This window comes from Lithobates pipiens, unplaced genomic scaffold, assembly GCF_037356315.1.
Source record: "Lithobates pipiens isolate NorthernLeopardFrog02 unplaced genomic scaffold, aLitPip1_a1.2 Scaffold_1, whole genome shotgun sequence".
NCBI classification, from domain to species: domain Eukaryota; kingdom Metazoa; phylum Chordata; class Amphibia; order Anura; family Ranidae; genus Lithobates; species Lithobates pipiens.
In genome coordinates, this window is record NW_027507685.1 from 25,676,169 (window position 1) to 25,696,305 (window position 20,137).

The 20,137-nt window shown below is 44.1% G+C and overlaps 1 protein-coding gene across 4 annotated transcripts in view; it reads left to right on the forward strand.

Annotated features, from left to right (window-relative positions):
• CD99L2 (CD99 molecule like 2) overlaps positions 1–17,861 on the forward strand; it is a 150,395-nt gene extending 132,534 nt beyond the window's left edge. For 3 of the 4 annotated variants that reach the window (XM_077485983.1, XM_077485753.1, XM_077485826.1), the window contains 3 exons: positions 6,481–6,600; positions 8,458–8,523; positions 15,556–17,861. In XM_077485983.1, the coding sequence (XP_077342109.1) occupies positions 6,481–6,600; positions 8,458–8,523; positions 15,556–15,620 (251 nt within the window). In that variant the 3' untranslated portion in view covers positions 15,621–17,861. Of the gene's footprint in view, positions 1–6,480; positions 6,601–8,457; positions 8,524–13,146; positions 13,564–15,555 lie in introns of those variants that run through there. The other variant, XM_077485907.1, reaches the window with a different exon arrangement.
• Positions 17,862–20,137: the final 2,276 nt, after the last annotated feature.

The window sequence follows — 20,137 nt, forward strand, 5'->3', positions numbered from 1 at the left end:
TGACATACTTTCTAGGATGCCATTTCCTGAGTTCACACCAGGAAACATATGTCCTCCAGATTTTGTAATAAATAAGCCTGGAGGCCGGCTTTCTGGCATTGACCAGAGTAGAAAGGACTGGCCCCGAAAGGCCACGGTCTCTCAGAATGTGGGTCTCAGCAGCCAAACCGTCAAATTCAGACTGCGTAAAGCAGGATGGTAGATTGGACCCTGTGAGAGCAGATCTGGCCGGAGAGGGAGGGTCCATGGCCTGCCTACTGCCAACTTCATGATTTCTGCATACCATGGTCGCCTGGGCCAAGCCGAGGCCACCAAAAGGACCGACTTCGTCTCCCTCTTGACCCTTCCCAGGAACCGCGACAGCAGCGGGCTCGGGGGGAAGGCATAGATCAGATTGTACTGATCCCAGGGAACCGTCAGAGCATCTGACCCCTGAGCAAGTGCATCTCTTGTCCTTGACACAAACTTGTCCAGTTTCCTGTTGAACCTGGACGCAAACAGATCTACGTCTGGGGTACCCCACTTGTGACATACGTTCTGAAACACATCGGGGTGCAGAGCCCATTCTCCTGGGCACAACTGCTGGCGGCTGAGAAAATCCGCCTGCCAATTCTCCACTCCTGGGATGAAGACTGCAGAAAGACACGGAACATGCTTTTCTGCCCAGACAAGTATGCGATTCACCTCCTTTTGGGCCACCAGACTTCTGGTACCGCCCTGGTGATTGATGTAAGCCACTGCGGTGGCATTGTCGGACTGAACCCGAACCGGGAAACCTCGCAGTCTGTAAGACCACTCTATGAGTGCCATGTAAACTGCCCGAATCTCCAAGATATTTATGGCCAGTAGACTTTCGGTCGCAGACCATTTCCCCTGCGAGCACGTTCCCTCCAATACAGCTCCCCAGCCTGTCAGGCTGGCATCTGTTGTGATAATCTTCCATGAGAGAGGAAGAAAAGTTTTGCCCTTCAGCAAATTCTTGGTTTGTAACCACCAGACAAGACTTTTGCGTGTCCCGGGGGATAGACGCATAGGAAGATCCAGAGATTGGGGCTTCCTGTTCCAAGCCGCAAGGATGCATCCTTGCATAGGCCTTGAGTGGAACTGGGCGAATGGGACGGCCTCGAAGGAGGCGACCATCTTCCCTAATAGTCTCATGCACAACCGAATGGAGGAAGATCTTCTGCCCAGAATCAGGCACACCAGATCTCCAATGGCCAAGGCCTTTAGCCTTGGAAGAAACACCCTGCCTTGAGCGGTGTCGATAATCATACCTAGGTATTCCAACCTGGTAGTCGGTTGTAGGGACGACTTTTCTAGGTTTATAATCCAACCTAGGCGTTCTAGATGTTCTAGCGTTTTGGTGACGCTGCGACTTAGGAACGCTGCAGTTTTCTCCATGAGAAGCAAGTCGTCTAGATAAGCCATGACGGCTATGCCCTGAGCTCTTAAGATTGCTAAGAGAGGGTCCAGAATCTTTGTGAAGACTCGAGGGGCTATAGCAAGCCCGAACGGCAAGGCCACAAATTGAAAATGGCGCCGCTCTACCGCGAACCTTAGAAATTTTTGGTGTGCGGGAAAAATTGGCACATGGAGATATGCATCCTTGATATCTATTGATGCCATGAATTCTCCCCCTTGCAGGGAGGAGACCACAGTGCGGATTGACTGCATTCGGAAGGTCTGGATGTGTAAAAACCGGTTTAGGTCCTTCAGATCCAGGATAGGTCTGACACTTCCATTTGGTTTTGGAACGGTGAAGAGATTTGAGTAAAACCCCGAACCCTGATCTTTCGGGCTCACTTCTACTATCACACCCTGGGATAGTAACTGATCTAAGGCCAGAAATAGCGGTTTTTGCTTTACTGGATCCCTGGGGATCCTTGACCTTAGGAAACGAGAAGGTGGAATCTCCTGAAACTCTAGCTTGTAGCCCAGAGATACTGAAGAGATCACCCACTTGTCCTGGGTCTCTTCCCGCCAGGCGCCTGCAAACTGCAGGAGCCTTCCCCCCACTCTGCCGAGTGGGGGCGCCCCTTCACAAGGAAGTTTTTGGGCTCTGCTTGGCAGGCTTTCGCCCCCAAGTCTTTTTCTGTCCCTGGGCTCGGCCTTGAGCCTTTCTAGCAGAGGAGGACTGAGAAGGCCGTCGCCACTGTTTAGAGCTTGATGCTTCGGGAGAGAGAGCACGCATGAATGAAGGACGCTTGCTCTTTTTGACTGGAAGGAGAGTAGATTTACCTCCTGAAATATTTTGGACGAATTTATCTAATTCTTCCCCAAACAAACGCTCCCCTTTAAACGGGAACCCAGTCAAATGCTTTTTGCATGACAGCTCAGCAGCCCAATTCTTTAGCCATAGGGCCCTTCGCATGTGAACCAACATGAGAGACAAACGTGATGCTTGTTGGACGGAATCCAAAATCGCATCAATTATGAAACACAGGATGTGAGGCAATTCTGCATAATTTCCTACTTCCTCACTGGGAAGGAGCCCAAGCATCTGTTTAACTTGTTCCTTGAGGAACTGACACAACCCCACAGCTGCGACTGTAGGTTGCACCACAGTGCCAGCCATGGAAAAGGAGGCTTTTAATAAGGTTTCCAGCTTTTTATCAGTTGGATCTTTGAATACCTGCACATTATCCAAAGGACAAGTTAGGTTCTTATTCACACAAGAAACAGCCGCATCGACAGATGGGACCCCCCACTTCTTGGTGAAACTTTCCTCCACAGGATAATGCATGGAAAACCTTTTGGGAGGAGCAAACAGTTTATCGGGATGTCCCCAATCCTCATACATCAATTTATCCATTAAAGGATGAATTGGGAAGGAATAGGCAGTCTGTGGGGCTTTCCTGACTCCCAGGGAAGAAACAGAGGACGTAGCGACTTCAGCAGCAGGCACTCTGAATGTGGTACGCACCAATTCAGTATAATACCGCACCTGCTTTCTGAGTGCCTGGGAGGAGGGGACTATCTCCTCTTCCTCTGACTCGTCCGACTGCTCATGATCCCTATTCAAAGATAGGGATCCCTCCTCATTTTCAGAAGAACCATCCGAGAGAGGGATTTCAGCAGAGGGAGGGGATCTACCCCTTTTCCTGCTATCTTTTAGGGAAGCAGAAATAAAATTCATGATTCTCCCTTCAAAACCCTCCAATGTAGCCCTAAGGGAGTCCTCAGTGACATAAACCGGGGCTGCGACATTAGGAGAGGCTGCAAAACCTGACAGGGGCACCGACTCGTCTTGAGAGGCTGGCTCCAGTCTTGCAGGGGGGGGATGGTAATTTACAGGCACTTTTGGAACCCCTGGACCTAGGCGGTGACTTACCAGTGCTCTTATTACCTCCCCCTGAGACCCTCTTACGAGGAGACATAGTACTAGGCTACAAAGCAGAGGTACTAGTACAAGTGCGATCACTGTTGCGCTTAAAGTCTCACAATAATAAATATATGCTTAAACTGCACAACCTGATGCTGAGTAGGTGTCTTAAGGTTTGCCTGGATCCAATCCCCATGGATGCTTACTGCCCACAGCTCCTGTGTCTCCAATTACAGTCCCCTGACGCTCTGGGCTTTTAAAACTGCCGCCTGGCACCTGCGCAGTACAGCGCCGTGCACACTGACGGGGAGAGGAGAACCCAAAATGGAGCAGTGTGGGACCCCTGAACTGCGTGGGACCCCTGTTTACCTTATTTGTGGCAGGGACTGCAATGGAGATGTGAGTTAGCTGGAGTAACAGGTTTTCACTTGAGCGTGTGTATTGAAAGGCATGTAAGTATGCATCAGGCTGCTCTTACTCCCTCTAGTGGTGGAAACCAGGTAAGACATACAACTACTCACAATGAAGAAATCCATTCATATATTAAATATACAGGATGACTTCCCTTACCTGTCCCCGCCGCAGGAATTGCTGAACCAGACAAATTCCAGCCTTCACCCATCACGGCGGGTATTGTTAGCCAACCTTCAGGTATATCTGGGGCTCTTACTCGGAAGAACCTCCCACCTGGGCCATGTAGAAAGCTCTGCCAGAAACTTTCGTGCGCTCTGTATAAACAGTACACCAAGTCTGGTTTTCCCAGAGCCCAGTCTTCCAATGGAGAGGACTTACAGGCAAAACCTCGCTTCTTCGGCAGACGAGGCCCGGGTACCATACCATCTTGGGAGTCAAATATCGGCCCGAGGTATGGATCCGGTTTGTTGTAGCCCTTAGGCCCTCGCAGGGACCTGCATAGAGCTAAAGTTTTACGTGACCATCACCTAGACACTGGCGAAAAAACTGAGGTGCCTCCCAAATGGGAGGGGTTATATAGGGGAGGAATTCTCCTTAATTAGGGTCAACCAGTGTCCAATCACCAGAGGTGCCTATATAACCCACTATGTAATGAAGCTCCTGTGTCCCGTGATGTATGATCAAGAAATAAGAATTAATTAAATCAATAAAGTGTCCCGTGATTAAACAACTTTTCCTGAAAAATTTCTTCTCATATGGGTGGTATTTAGTGCTGTGATTCTTATCCGTGCTCCTATTACAAATGCACTCACCAGAGTGCCTCACCCCTCCAGGGGTACTTCACGTTCACAGTATGTGCCACTGTGGCAATCTATGGCTCCTGGGCTCCTGTGTGTTGGCGCTAGTTTTACTGGCATCTCATTTGGTCACCACATAAGACAAAGAAGGGGATGCCCATAGTGTGAATCCTTTTAAAAAACTTGAAGTTTATTTATGGTAAATAATATACTCACATTTGAATGGACATATGCAAGTGAAAATGAACATAAACACACTATGCCGTCAGACCGAAAGTGATGCAATGCCCTTCTACGCGTTTCGTCATACGTCGACTGGAACATCCATATTGCTACACTTCAAATTCAGTGTTTCTTTAAGAGTAAGTAGCACAGATTCAGTTAGGTGATCCCTCAAACCTGCAAAATTGCCGAATCGCAAGGTAAGCTAAGCAGCATTTAAGCAGCCAAAAGACATAGCATATATGACAAAATATCCAAAGCCAGTTTTTAAACTAGGTGTGCACTATGCCCGGCTTTGAGCAGCAGATCTCCCCAAACAGAAAGCGACAAGTCAGTGCATACAAGGAGGGCCAAGAAGAAAAAGGCTGGAGACGAATGCCTCCAACCTTACAATGCTTACTGCAGCTCACTCAATCCAAGCCTGTGTCCTGGCTGTGCAGCAACAATGTCTCCAAACCTTACCTGCTTAAATAGTAACCCAACCTGTGACAAGACAAGGTGCTTTGGGGTGGGGGGGCTGCAGCGCCCTCCTTCCCCAAAGCACCCCCCCGTGTTGAGGGCACGTGGCCTGGCGTGCTCGAATAAGGCTCTGGTATGGATTTTGGGGGGACCCCCATGCCGTTTTTTCAGCGTAGGGGTTCCCCTTTAAATCCATATCAGGCGACGGGCTAGCACGGTGTCAATCTCGCCAATGGAGGCGGCGACATTGACTTCCTTCGCTAGTTTCGTCTACCTGGAGCCACGTTCAAAATGAACAAACTTTACTCCGTGTGTGGGCAAGTCCATTCATTTGAAAAGTCCACCGGATCTCTGCTAAAAGTCCGGCGGATTGTCCGCCGGACCTGGTCCGCCGGAAAAGTCCGGTCGTGTGTGGGCAAGTCCACTCGTTCTGAAAGTCCGGCGGACCTCTGCTGGAAAGTCTGGCGGATTGTCTGCCGGATAGTCTGATCGTGTGTACGCAGCATAAGAAAACAATTGTATTAGAGAATTGTGGAGTACATCCCGAAAACCCATATTCAAAACGGTACAGCTGAAAAGACAGTATCTCTCCCAGTGCACCATAAAACAACTTTAATCTTTAACTATAAAAACACCACACATATCAGATACAAACAGTGTCCCTGATCTTATCATACCCACCTTAATGATAGTTCTTCATCGGTCTATTTCATTCGATCATTGGGTAAAGGTGTCAACATGTAGAGAAATATGAGAGCCATATCTGAAGAAAGATGATCTGGTATAATCCCATTGCATGGACTGACAACAAACAGGGAAAAAAAATGTCCTTTGCTCACTCACTGCACCTTTCAGCTGGCAAAAGCAAAGATGGTCAGTCTTGTGTAAGCTCTAAGTCAATCTAGTCAGAGTTTACACAGGACTGAGGAATTTCTCCACCCCAGTGTGACAGCTCTGGACCAATCACCAAGTCTCAGCACAGTGTCACATGGAGTGAGTCACATGCTCCTTCATACCTAGGAGTGGTGGGCGTTTTCTTAAATCGTGGAAGATGAACAGAGCAGTAATCGAGCAGAGGAAAGGTGAGAACATGCTGTTGGAGAGGGGGCATTATGGGCCAAGCATAGGTCTGGAGTTTGTACATACTACTCTAACATTGTGTTATATTTATGTTCCGTTTGTGTGTTAACTGTTACAAATTTAATTTAGTGATCATTATATATTCTTATTGGTAGTTTTTTTTTTTTATTCGCTCTTGTATGACAGGTACTTTAGCGGAGACTGGAACCATTGCAGGAATTGCGAGTGCTTTGGCCATGGCACTCATTGGCGCTGTATCCAGTTACATCTCCTATCAACAGAAGAAATTTTGTTTCAGCATTCAACGTATGTTGTTTTCTGCAAATATCACTTGTGGCATGTAACTACCTGCCACTTAGATTTGTCAAGCCTTGCATATATTTAATATTTATATGGTGAATCTAGCAGAGGCATCTGTTGACTGGGCAAGAAATTGTTTTTGTGGAGTTTCTTGGAGCGTTTTTCCAGCAGAAACATTCCTAAATGCGGCTAAACGCTACTAATGGCGTTTTTTGAGCTTTTTTTCCTTTTTACTGCAAAAATGCTTCTAACTGCTCCTAAAATGCTACTACAAAAAGCTATTACCAGCATTTTTTTAGCCAGTATTTTTTCCAGCATATTTTTAGTTTAAAAATAGGAGCCTAAATAAATGGCAAGTACACAAAATAAATAATTGTAATAGTTACAAAGAATTGAAAGATGGCTATATCTGATTTCAGATGGGTGACTTTGCAGCAGTTGAATTGCTTTCCCGAATGCTGCTGAATCGTAATATGATGAGACCAGAATCTTGCTGTCTTAACTAGTGAAGTAGCAAGTCGGTAGAGACCGACGGCCAACACAATGCCACTAAGAAGCTGACTAATTGACCATTTGGCAGCATCAGGATTGGTAGCTGCAGAATCTGACATCAGCTGTTAGATGTCTTGTAATTTAATGTTTTTTCAATGTAGTAAGGACTGAAGATGCAATTAACGTGACATAGGAGACATGACATAGGAGACATGCACTTACGTGATGAGCTGGTCAAGTACACACAGCTAAATATAAAAATGTAGGTCATGGTGAGGTTGTAGCTGCATAGACGCACACATCTGCAAGGGGTGATGCAATATTACTAGGCCTACGTTTAACAGGGTTTATTAAGAAAATTAATGGGTGGTACACGATAGCCAATCAGATTCCATTAGTTTTTTTCTGCCATATTCTGGAAACCCAAAGCAAACATCTGGATGGTTACCGTGACCAGCTTTCCCAAGCTCCAGCTTAAATAAATGAGTGTTCCTATACACCAATAATCCAATAATTCTGGAGGTAATTGGAACTTTTCCAGTTTACAATTCTCTAAATGTAGCAAATGGTTACTTTCCATCCCAAAAATCTAAATTTACACTGGAATGAATTCTATTTATGCCCCACTGGGGAGCAAGCTTTTTTTTAAAATTAAAATATGCTTGCAAAATAAATATATAAAAAAAATCTATAAGTGAAGAAGCAGATTAAATCCCATATATTGGCATAGATATTAATATACAAGGAATCCGTAGTATTTCCTCTCCCTGCTTTCACAGTAAAAATACCATATTTACATTTGTCAACCAATCCTCATTTGATATATACACTGTGCCACACACCGCTGTAATTTTTTTCTATCTTTTTACGCAGACACCTTCATGCTGCTATATAGCATTATTTTCTCCTTGAAATAGAAATCATGAAATGAGCCGTGCAGTAGTCTTTTTTTTTTTTTATTTTTTTTTCCCCCTCCTCCCTACAGCACAAAGAAAATGATATCTGAAGCCAGCAAGGACAGCTGTATTACCGTAGACCAGAGCAGGCTATAATAGCTCTTAGCGTCTTGCTGTTCTTTTGCACAATATACATTGCCTGTTCATTCTACTACTGTGAGAACAGCTTGTGCAGAATAGAGACATCACAAATACTCTAGCAGTTATCTTTATTTAGTAACCGCCCGTCAGATACAAGGTCTCATAGCAAACCAGGTCTCCATTTATAAAAAAGAAATAATCACAGCTATTAAAGCTCCGTGTATTGATAGCTTTCTGTATAGATGACTTTAGCGGGACTGCTCAGTTCGGATTGATTCATGATGAAAGATCCTGAGTGTAGGTTATCTATGCATTGTTTATGTTCCCTTTACAGAAGGACTTAATGCTGAATATGTGAAAGGGGAACATATGGAGGGGGTAGTGTCTGAAGAGCCTCAAGGTAAGATGAAGACCTCTTTTAATCTTCATAATTCATGTTACATTGTTTTATTTTATAAGGTGCTTAAGTAATGGAATACGTTCAGCAGTTAAAGGCTACGTTCATCTTTTACATAAACTGGTTCATGCAGACCGGGGCAACCACTAGTTTAAAATGCACTGTGCTGTTTGTAAAATTATTGTTTAATGCAAATGCCATACCCACTGGCTTTTTCTGTCACATGTGAAGCCTGGCAAAATTACTTCCAGTGTGTACATTGCTATATCCGGGCCAATTTCCAGTATATGACAGTCTTTGGGTGCTCGCCCCCCACATGGCAGGAGCGCACATGCTTCCTGATTCAAAGGCAGTGTGCTTCCTCCTGCCACAGCAAAGACTCTCCAGTTGCATGTTCCCACTGGATCCTCACACTGCTGTCCCTTTTCATCTCTTACACTGGGCTACAACACAATGGGCACTGAACCACCATCTTTGAGTGCAGCTAAAGATTATCACTTTAGCTGTCCTGAAAGAAGAAGGCTTGGTGGCCATTTTGTTGTAGCCCATGTCCTGGAAATTAGTCAGGATGTAGGCATGTAAACATTGGGGGTATTTTGGCCATGCTTCAGGGGTGGGATAAAGAGAAATCACCAGAGGACTGATGTATTTTACAATGTATTTTAACCACTTCCCGACCGCCGCACGACGATGTACGTCGACAGAATGGCACGGGCAGGCATATTGGCGTACATGTACGTCCCTGCCTTCCCGCGGGTCGGGGGCCCGATCGGGCCCCCGCCCGGTGCCCGCGGCGGTCGGTATTCGTTCGGGAGCGATCCCGGACGAGGGGACGGCCATTCATTCATGGCCACCCCCTCGCGATCGCTCCCGACGAATGAAAATGCTCCGTGACATCACTTCCTCTCCTGTAATGTAAACACAGGAGAGGAAGTGATGTAATCTCTCCTCCGCGTCGGTATTTTTCGTTCCGACACTGAGGAGAGAGGATCGGTGAGTTGCACCAACACGACACTACACAGTAGAACATGCCAGGCACACTCACACCCCCCCGATCACCCCCCCAATTACCCCTGCCCCCCAGTCACAGTGACACCAATGTCATTTTTTTTTTTTTTGCATTGGTGTCATTTGTGACTGTAATAACTGTTAGGGCAGTTAGGGTTAGCCCCCTTTAGTTCTAATGTACCCCCCTAACCCCCCCAATAAAGGTTTAACCCCGTGATCACCCCCCGTCGCCAGTGTCACTAAGGCTGGGTTCACATTGCAGCGGTTTATGAGAACGAATGTGATTCGCACCGCACTGCAGTGCAAATCACATCCGATCTCTGTGCGATTCGAGTTCAGCCATTCGCCGCACCCGCCGCAAATTCGCACGGGACCCTTTTTTTGGTCCGCAGCAGAATCGGATCGCATGGGTGTTCACACCATGCGATCCGAGTTTGCAGATCGCACTGCGATATGTGAACTGATCTGGGGGTGTCATTAACATTTCACTGACACTCCCAGCAGTTCGCATAGGGTAGTGTGAACTGCCGCCGGGAGGCATGCGATGCGGGAACCCGCCGCGGATTCGTGGCGTTCCCGCATCACTCCAGTATGAACCCAGCCTAATAAGCGATCGTTTTTCTGATCGCTGTATTAGTGTCACAGGTGACGCTAGTTAGGCAGGTAGGTATTTAGGTTCGCCGCAGCTTTTTATAGCGCCAGGGACCCCCATATACTACCGCATAAAGCCCCCTGATTGCCCCCTAGTTAACCCTTTCACCAGTGATCACCATATAACTGTTACAGGTGACGCTGGTTGGTTAGTTATTTTTTTATAGTTTCAGGGCACCCGCCATTTATTACCTAGTCTCACTAGTGTACCCCTAAATTTAGGGGTGTCTACTTTCCAAAATGGGGTCATTTGGGGGGGGTTTGTGCCATCTTGGCATTTTATGGCCTTCAAAGCTGTAACGCCCTTAGAAAGCCTGAAGGCGGTGCTTGGTTTTCGGGGCCCCGTACGCGGCTAGGCTCCCAAAAAGTCCCACATATGTGGTATCCCCGTACTCAGGAGAAGCAGCAGAATTTATTTTGGGGTGTCATTTCACATATGCCCATGGCATGCGTGAGCAATATATCATTTAGTGACAACTTTGTGGGAAAAAAAAAAAAAAAAAAAAGTTTGTAATTTTCCCGCAACTTGTGGCAAAATATAAAATATTCCATGGACTCAACATGCCTCTCAGCAAATAGCTTGGGGTGTCTACTTTCTAAAATGGGGTCATTTGTGGGGGTTTTGTGCCATCTTGGCATTTTATGGCCTTCAAAACTGTAATAGGTAGTGAGAAGTGAAATCAAAAATTTACGCCCTTAGAAAGCCTGAAGGCGGTGCTTGGTTTTCGGGGCCCCGTACGCGGCTAGGCTCCCAAAAAATCCCACATATGTGGTATCCCCGTACTCAGGAGAAGCAGCAGAATTTATTTTGGGGTGTCATTTCACATATGCCCATGGCATGTGTGAGCAATATATCATTTAGTGACAACTTTGTGTAAAAAAAAAAAAAAAATTTTTTTTTGTCATTATTCAATCGCTTGAGGCAAAAAAATAAAATATTCAATGGGCTCAACATGCCACTTATCAATTTCCTTAGGGGGTCTACTTTCCAAAATGGGGTCATTTGGGGGGGTTTTGTACTGCCCTGCCATTTTAGCACCTCAAGAAATGAGATAGGCAGTCGTAAACTAAAAGCTGCGTAAATTCCAGAAAACGTACCTTAGTTTGTAGATGTGACAACTTTTGCGCAAACCAATAAATATACAATTATTGACTTTTTTTTACCAAAGACATGTGGCTGAATACATTTTGGCCTAAATGTATGACTAAAATTGAGTTTATTGGATTTTTCTAATAACAAAAAGTAGAAAATATCATTTTTTTTCAAAATTTGCGGTCTTTTTACGTTTATATCGCAAAAAATAAAAATCGCAGAGGCAATCAAATACCATCAAAAGAAAGCTCTATTTGTGGGAAGAAAAGGACGCAAATTTTGTTTGGGTACAACATTGCATGACCGCGCAATTACCAGTTAAAGCAGCGCAGTGCCAAATTGTAAAAAGACCTCTGGTCATTTACCAGCAAAATGGTCCGGTCTGAAAGTGTTTTTTTAAAGGATCACTAAAGGCAAAAAATAAAATAAAAAAAATAACAAACATGTTATACTTACCTCCACTGTGCAGCTCGTTTTTCACAGAGTGGCCCCGAACCTGCTCTTCTGGGGTCCCTCAGCAGCTGTCTCGGCTCCCTCCCGCAAGGACTCCACAACTTAATGCGAGCTCCCTCGCATAGTGTGGAGTGCTTGCGGGCACGCTCCTGTGATACAGCAAGCGGCCGTAGCCACTCGCTGTATCACTCGGCCCGTCCCCCGGCGTCATTGGATGTGATTGACAGCAGTGGGAGTCAATGGCTGCACTGCTTTCAATCCATCCACTCTAGCCAATCAACGGCCAGGGTGAGCGGCGAGGAGGACGTCGGGGGCGAGCGCGGGACTTTCTAGGGGTCAGGTAAGTAAAACGGGGGGGCTGGGGGACGCCGCCATTGTCAGATGTTTTTTCACCTTAATGCATAGAATGCAACCCCTTTAACCTACTGGGGTCCCTTGTCTGCATTGGCCACTTTATGAAAAAAAAAGGTGAACTTAGCCTTTAATGAGTTTGTATCTTTTACTATATCACTTGTTCCTTAGCCATATAGGATACTGTAAAGTTCAGTTGATCACTTGGATGCATGGTGAGATAAAGCAAACCACAATGACCAAAAATGTTTTGGCGCTAAAACCACCTCAGGGTTCTCTTCATGGGAAGTGGTCGTGATGTGCTATGATCCATCCAGCAGCTGTGTGAAAGGTAGGCACCAAGAATGGTGCCAAAAAAGTCATAAGCCATAAAAACACTAAAAAGTGCTTGGAGGAACACTTGTATGTGTGGTCGACATTTATATGCACATGTGAGGGTCAAGTGATACAAGGAAGATTGTGTGGTAAAAACAACAATGAATTTATTAAAGCATTGAAGTTCAGATAAAACCAAACATGAAGATTATTTCAAAAGCCACCGTAAATAAGAGGGGATGGAACGCAAGCATGGCTAGTGTTTTGTCAAGGACTTGACAAAGGACCACGCCCAAAATGCTGTGACCGCTCTCTTTTTTTTCCACACACTAGCCAGGCTTGTGCTCCATCACCTGCTCAGACCTTGCCTTGGTTGGCGCTACTCGCAGTAAGTGATGTCACACCTGGGCCGCCGGTTCTCAGACACAGGCTGCATGGCTGTCCTGGCTCCAACAACAGTGGTGAAATTGAGTTATCGGACCGAGCCATCATCACACTATTGTAACATCACTAGTGAGGTACTGTTTCCCCCCCCCCCCACCTGGTTCCACACATCATTGGGATACCACCACCCACTGTTGGCTCAGTTGTCAATATCCCCGCAGCACAACTGAGCCCCAGAGGTTATCACACAGGATGGATTCCACTCAATGAGTTTTGCACTATGTTGGAATTGAACATGAATTCATGGTATATATGTAAAGTTTCTACACATCTGTTTGTACAACCAAGCTCAGCCATATTGACTTTTGCAGTCCCACACGTTTAAAAGGTATAGAGGAATGTGGCACCAAACAGAATCTGCATAGCAAAAAGAATTCTCTTCAGCCCACCTGGTGTGCACGAAGCTTCAAATAGATTGATGACAACGATGGCTCCGGTCTGTCTGTGAGGACAAAAGGTGGGCCTAATGAGCGGAAGGGTGTCGGAAATCGAATGACAAGAGATGATCCCAGTCGGAGCAGTTGCAATTCATGGGCAAACACTGCCCCCCAGAGGCCAATTATGGCAGGACGGTCAGAGATATTTAGCCTGGGGGAGGAGACGCCCCAGAGTCACTGATTCGTGCACAGGCAATGGGGGGTGGGCAATGGGATGTGGTGTGTCTGAGGTGTGTTTATCAAAAAGGGAATGATTGAAGAGAGCTTCCTCTCTTTCCACCATGAGGACAGCCACGAGGATCTGCTAAGTATTGCTTATATTGTAATTTCTCTTGATACCTAAGCTTTCTTATTTCCTTGGGAAATAAATGAGATTTGATTTTTGACCGTGTGTTTGGTTTCATAGCTAACTTTGTAGTACTGTGATATTAATGATAGCATGTGCTCAGAGTGTTAATAGACTAACTAATCTATAGGGACTAGACAAATTAATACATAGCTGATAATAATAGTTTGCATTTATCAGTTACTTCACACTCTATTGATCATTCTCATCTACTTTGGCTTTTAAGTTAACCTTCACATATGGTTTTATCTGAACTTCATTGCTTTAATAAATTGTTTGTTGTATTTATCACACAATCTTCCTGGTGTGACTTTACTATCATATGTGCATATATGTGTCAGCTGCACATACAACAAACGGTCCTCCAATCACTTTTTAGTGTTTTTCTGGCTTATGGTGAGATACAGGCCTGTTTTATTTGTTCACCTCTTATTGTTGTGTTATTAAACCATTTTACATTTGTTGCAATTCCTGACACATTTAATAGAATATAAATGGTGTTTTTGTATTATAAAGAAATGTCAGTACTTGTAGAGAAACAACCAATCAGACTTCATAACTTCTGCTCTCATTCCACTCACACCACAGTGATCGTCGGCCTCATTTTTCTTAAATGCCAGCTACACATACCATTGTCTATTTTCTAGTTTGAAGACCTGCTCACAGCTTACAGGATATCGTGTGCGCAATTAGTGCTGGTGTAGTAGCTTGTCAGGAGCCCATCTTTTACTGGACCTTCTCCTTATGCCAGTGGAGTGACTGCCTTTGTCACACTATCATAAGAAACCTTTCATTGATGCAGAGAATAGCCTCAGGGTGCATGTGCATTACACTAACACTGAGTACACACAGGCTAAAAACGGCCAGTTCGGCAGAAAATACACTCAAGGATTGTATTCATTAAAGACCAAACTTTTTTTTTTTTTTTTTTACGTTTTGGACAGATTAAGGCACGTTTTAACCCCAGGGTTTTCCTTTGTTGCTTTTGACCCAATGGGGAGATTTCCCCTCAGGCCCTGTTCCAGAGATAAAGCAGGTGGAACTCTCCAAAGTGAGAGGAAATCTCTTAGCCCTTGTACACACGGTCGGCACTTTCCGACAACCAAATCCGACAGATTTTGTCCGAAACTGGTGTTGCATACACACGGTCGGACAAAGTTGTCGGAAAATCCGATCGTTCAGAACATGATGCTGTTATTTCGTTACAACGGGACTACGTTCAGGCTAGTAACCAATAGCTTTGGTCTAGGAATTTGATCTGAGCATGTGTGTCCGATCGGAATTTTGTACAAACGATTGGACAAAGTCCGATAAGATCATGTTGTTGAAAAATTTTACAGCCCAGCTCTAAAACTTTGTCGGTCGGATATTCCGACGGAAACAGTCCAATGGAGCCCACACACTGTCGGATTATCCGACAACGCGGTCCGATCGGACATTTTCCGTCGGAATGTCCGACCGTGTGTACAAGGGCTAAGACAGTGTCATGGCAACATGTTTACCTTAGGAAGATTTTCCCATCACTTTTGGTTCTGGTGACCATTGTAAAGCCTTGTATTTCCCACCATTTTCTGCACCAGTGACAGTGAAAAGCATGACAAAATGAAAAACGTGAGCCTCCCCTGAGGGGAGGGGGTCATCTATCCAAAACTCCAAAAATAAGTTTTGGCTTTTTTTTCCCTCACCATTTAGGATATGCAGCCATCAGTTCTGATCTGTACTACTTCTTCTGACCATGGAATATTTGCATATGGCTGATCTCTTCCTTGGTTAAGAAAAAGGATGTGGTAGACAGGCATTGTGTGGGAAGTGCTTACTATGTTTCTGGCCATTCTAGATAATCCTAAATTTATTTCTACGTCTGCTTTTTATATGAATGTGTGATAAACTAAAAATCTGAAGTATAAATCTAATCACATTTTCTGTGTCTGTTCCAGTGAAATATTCTTCTCTGGAATCTCAGTCTGCTGTTCCTCCTTCAGAAGATCCATCTAAAGTTTGAAGACCTTATCTTCGTAGGTTCTCACTTACCCCCTAATGTTGTTTGCCGGCTTCATCCTGTCTATGGGGCTGATATATTTTGTCTTTTTTATTTATTATGCCCACCAAGTCACCCTACGCTTAGGCATTTTCTCCTATATTATAGGGGTTTTCTCCTTTTTAAGAGTTAAATGTTTACATTTTAGAAACAAGTCAGTGTTTTTATCTCATTTTACACTCTTTGCCGTCTTACTGAACAAATCATACAAACAGGAAGGCAAAGATTTCTAGCTAGCAATGACTTTTTTTAAATGCACTATTTTTGCATATTTAGGGGTCTGGGTTCATAGTAGACAACTGTAGCTTATTTGTGGAAAATTTTAGCGGCTCTGTTTATTTCAAATGGGAATGGTACACTTATTTACTTACCTATGATGACTATTGACCATTGTAGACTCTGGCACTCCTCATCTGTGAGATCCAAGGACATGAAAAATTATTACTGAGCCTAATCAACAGCTATTTCCTAATATCAGTACTGCCTGGTGTCTTTATCCTGTCACTTTGGTCACAATGCACCGCCTTTTGTGGATCAAGTAATTTTGGTGAATATGCACACCTCCAAGTACATGTTTTGACTTGCCATTTTGGTGCCTTGATCTTAATCATTAGGAGAGTTATAATACTTAAAGCAGTTTTTAAAATAATATTTTACACTGCAGTAGCTTAAAACTGTTCCCTTTGCATGACACGGCTAAGCATCAAGCACCACTCATCTGTTTTGCAAAGGAATCCCAATATGGGTCAATGCTATTTAGAAAGTTCCATATTGTGTTTGCAGCCTGCTTGTGTTATAGAAGCAGTGTAAAAAACAAATGGAATCAAAAATTTGGAACACAGGTTAACCTAAAATAGACCAATCTGCCTTTGGGATTTGTGGATCTCTTCTTGCTTTTTATTGGTCAGGTGAACACTCACAGTTGAACAGAGATAAGTGAACGGTCTCCCATGAAGCTTTGGGTGTACTAGCTCACACTCTCCTGTTGTGCTATCATTCTCCATAGCAAGTTCTCCTTTTATATTAGGTTCAGGTAAACCTTCATGATTGCTTTTTTAACATACCGATTTTACTTATTTCATGGGTGTTTCCTTACCTGTGACTCCTACCTTTAAAGTATTCCTGTGCTGCTTGCTTTCTATGATGGTAAGCAGAACTTGTACTGCAACCTATTACATTTCTACTGTCTACTCCTAAAGCTTATTGTATATATATTGTTTTTACAGTCCAATATTTGTTGCATCTGCACCATGTCTGAAGACATCAATCTTCATGTTTCAAACACTAGCCTCTTAGCATTTTATATTGTGGTGCAGACTTTTTGAATGATTGCTCGTCTAATCACATTGGAAGCAAGTTTGTTGCTAATATTCAAAATTGTTACGCAGATGCTCCTTAAAAGGGCTAAAATGTCAGTTTTAATTCAATTTAAAAGGGTGATTAGTGGGACAAAGTGTTCCCTTTTTTTTGTATGATGTAAAATAATATTTTCTTTTCTTTTTGTTAAAGATCACCTTTTCATTTAGTTTTTGTTTTCCTAGTCTAAGCTGGCCATAAATGGTTTGAATCTCGGCAAGTTCAGTAGGGAGAGTCGATCCATTTATGGGCAGGCTGAATGTACCCAAGTCGATCCATCGATCGACTTGGGTAAAACCAGCATGTCAGATTTTCAGCATGCGACTATTGCTATAGCTACTAGCAGTAATCACTGTGTTCCCCCAACAGAAGAACACAATAGCTCTGCGAGAGGGACTCCCTCATCAACATTGACTGTGATGGGGGTATCAAGCGATTTTTCTTTTCTGCAACCAATGGTTGCAGGAAAGAAAGTCAGATCATTTATGGCCGGTTTTAGTCCTTATTCCTAGTCTACCTCATCAATAAACTCTTAATTTACCGTATCATTTCTTCAAACCCATATTGGCAAACAATGGAGGTGTGGTGGCTGACATCTACCCATCATCTTATAAGGTCCATTGTGTTGTTCCCAATTTCTCTAATTTGGTAGAGAAATTTGCAGACATGATATAGGCCCTCCCATGGAAGAAAAAGAAGTGATCAGCTATCAGCCACTGAGAGTTTCCTTGTTGAAACCCAACTTTGTGCGATATTCACCTAGAACAATCCGAGCACTTAATCGGAGCACTTACCTCACTTCTATATTGTGATGTAGATGATGATTAAATCCTGTCTTGTCATCACTTGCTTTTATTGAGTATTGGGCTTGTATCTCCAGCCTTGTCTTGTTAACACCTAATGTATAGTTTGGTCACGCACACTTTCAAGATTGCTGGCAGTAGCCAATAGTGGTCATCTATGAAAGCATTTTTTTTTCACCAGCCTGACATTGATCATGTGTTTTTTTTTTGTTTGTTTTGTTTTTTTTGAAAAACAGGAGTGCTTTATTGCAAAAATATCATATCAGAATACAAAACAACATAAGGCATAGGAACAACTCAATCGTACCGACAAGCAATTACAGAATAGTATGGTAGTTCAGAGTGTCATACAATAAAAGAAGGATATTCGGATACCCTTACCATGGGGCCCTGAGCATATCATTCATCAATATACATAACACAGAAGCTATACCCAAACCTATAAGTTTAAAACAACCCAGTAGTCATCATTGGAAGGAAAAAGAGGGGGGGGGGGGGCGAGGGAGGGAGGAAGCAACATCCAACGCCATCCTCAAGTGGCTGCCCCGGAGGTCCACGGGAGCCAGATCTTGTCAAACTTCCACGGACAACCCCGATTAAGGTACGTTAGTTTATATAATGGGAGGGCAGCATCCACTGCGCGTTCCCATCGGGCTACACTAGGGGGGCGCTCCGAGAGCCACTTGCACAAAATCGCCTTCTTCGCATAGAAGAGGAGATAGGAGGTCAATAGTTTAGAGTAGTATGGCGTGAGTTCATCCGGATGAATTCCCAATAGGGCAAGTTCAGGGGTCCGAGGGACCCCCAACCCCAGCCGTATATTCAGGTGGTCAAACACGCCTATCCAAAAGTCCTCCAGCCGCCGACACTCCCAGAACATATGCAGGAACGTTCCAACCTCAGTTCGACACCTGGGGCAATAGGGGTCCCTAGTGGGATATATTCTGGACAAACGTACAGGAGTGAGGTACACCCGATGGAGAAATTTTGTCTGGATGAGTTTTTTGTTTTGTTTTTTATAGCAGGGGTCTCCAAAGTTTTTCTAAACAAAGGGCCAGGTTACATTCCTTTAGAGGGGCCGGACTGTGGCCGGTGGGAGTAGAAAACGCCCCGATGTCAATAACAATGCCCCTTCATTGGTGTCCATGAGATGGATAGTACCCTTTTAGTGGTGTCAGTAGGAGAAATATTGTCCCATTATTGGATTAATTGAGATGAATAGCGTCCCATCATTGGTGTCTATTGCAGAATGGTGCCCTATCGGTGTAAGTGGGAGGAATATTGCCCCATCCTTGGCGCCAGTGGGAGGAATAGTGCCCCACTGGTTGTGTCATTAGCAGGAATTATGCCCCATTGTTAATGTCAATGGGAGAAATAGCATTCCAAGGGCCAGATAAAAGCAAGCAAAGGGCTGCAGTTCGAAGACCACTGCTTTAGAGCATTAATGTAGTTGGGCACCTATTCAGAAGATACTCTCACACCACAAACATATGTATATTTATATTCATTCAAAGAAACAGAATTCAAAGTGTATTCATTTTTGAATTACATAAAGAAATGTGATGCTGTGTTTCATCTAACTCTTGTATGAACAATTCCTGATGAAGTCTCCAGTGGCAGAAGCTCTGCTATCAGGGAGAGCTCAGTCCCTAATCAACATATGAACTAAAGTACAACGTTGGAGTCAACGGCTGTTTCAGTCTTTGCTCTTGAACATTGTGCTGAATGCTTTTGTATGTTATACACCACACATTTCTGAACCCAGTGTTACATTTAGATAGCTTGTCTGATGCCCTCAGCTCTCTTATAGAAGGTAATGAGAAAAAAATAGCTGTAAATCCATGGCAAAATCTTTAGTAAAGATGCTACTGTTTGCACACTGAAAATTACCATGACATACGCACTACTTCCTTGCAGCACTGGGGCCCAGAATGCAATTTCTACCAGCCTTCATCAGCATGTGGGTTGCATGGACGTTTGGATGCTCCAAATCACCCTTTGCTGTAAAAAACAAACTGCATATAACCTGTAGAATTTGATTTTTTTTTTTTTTTTAAGGAGCAACCTACATCATGGAGTGTTTTTTTTAAAGCAGCAGTTGAGACATTCACACAATTTTTTTTTTTACTGGCCAGCTATTCACTGTGAAAATGTTCCTAGAGAAATCCACATTCACTGACATCCATCAACATCTGGGAATGATCATTGGGGATGGTCTTTTCTATATCATTCACTCTATTTAGAATGTGGCAGCTGTCACATTTGATACACAATCACCCATAACCTTTACGGAGTATGGTTTTTTTAAGGTGGAACTGTGGA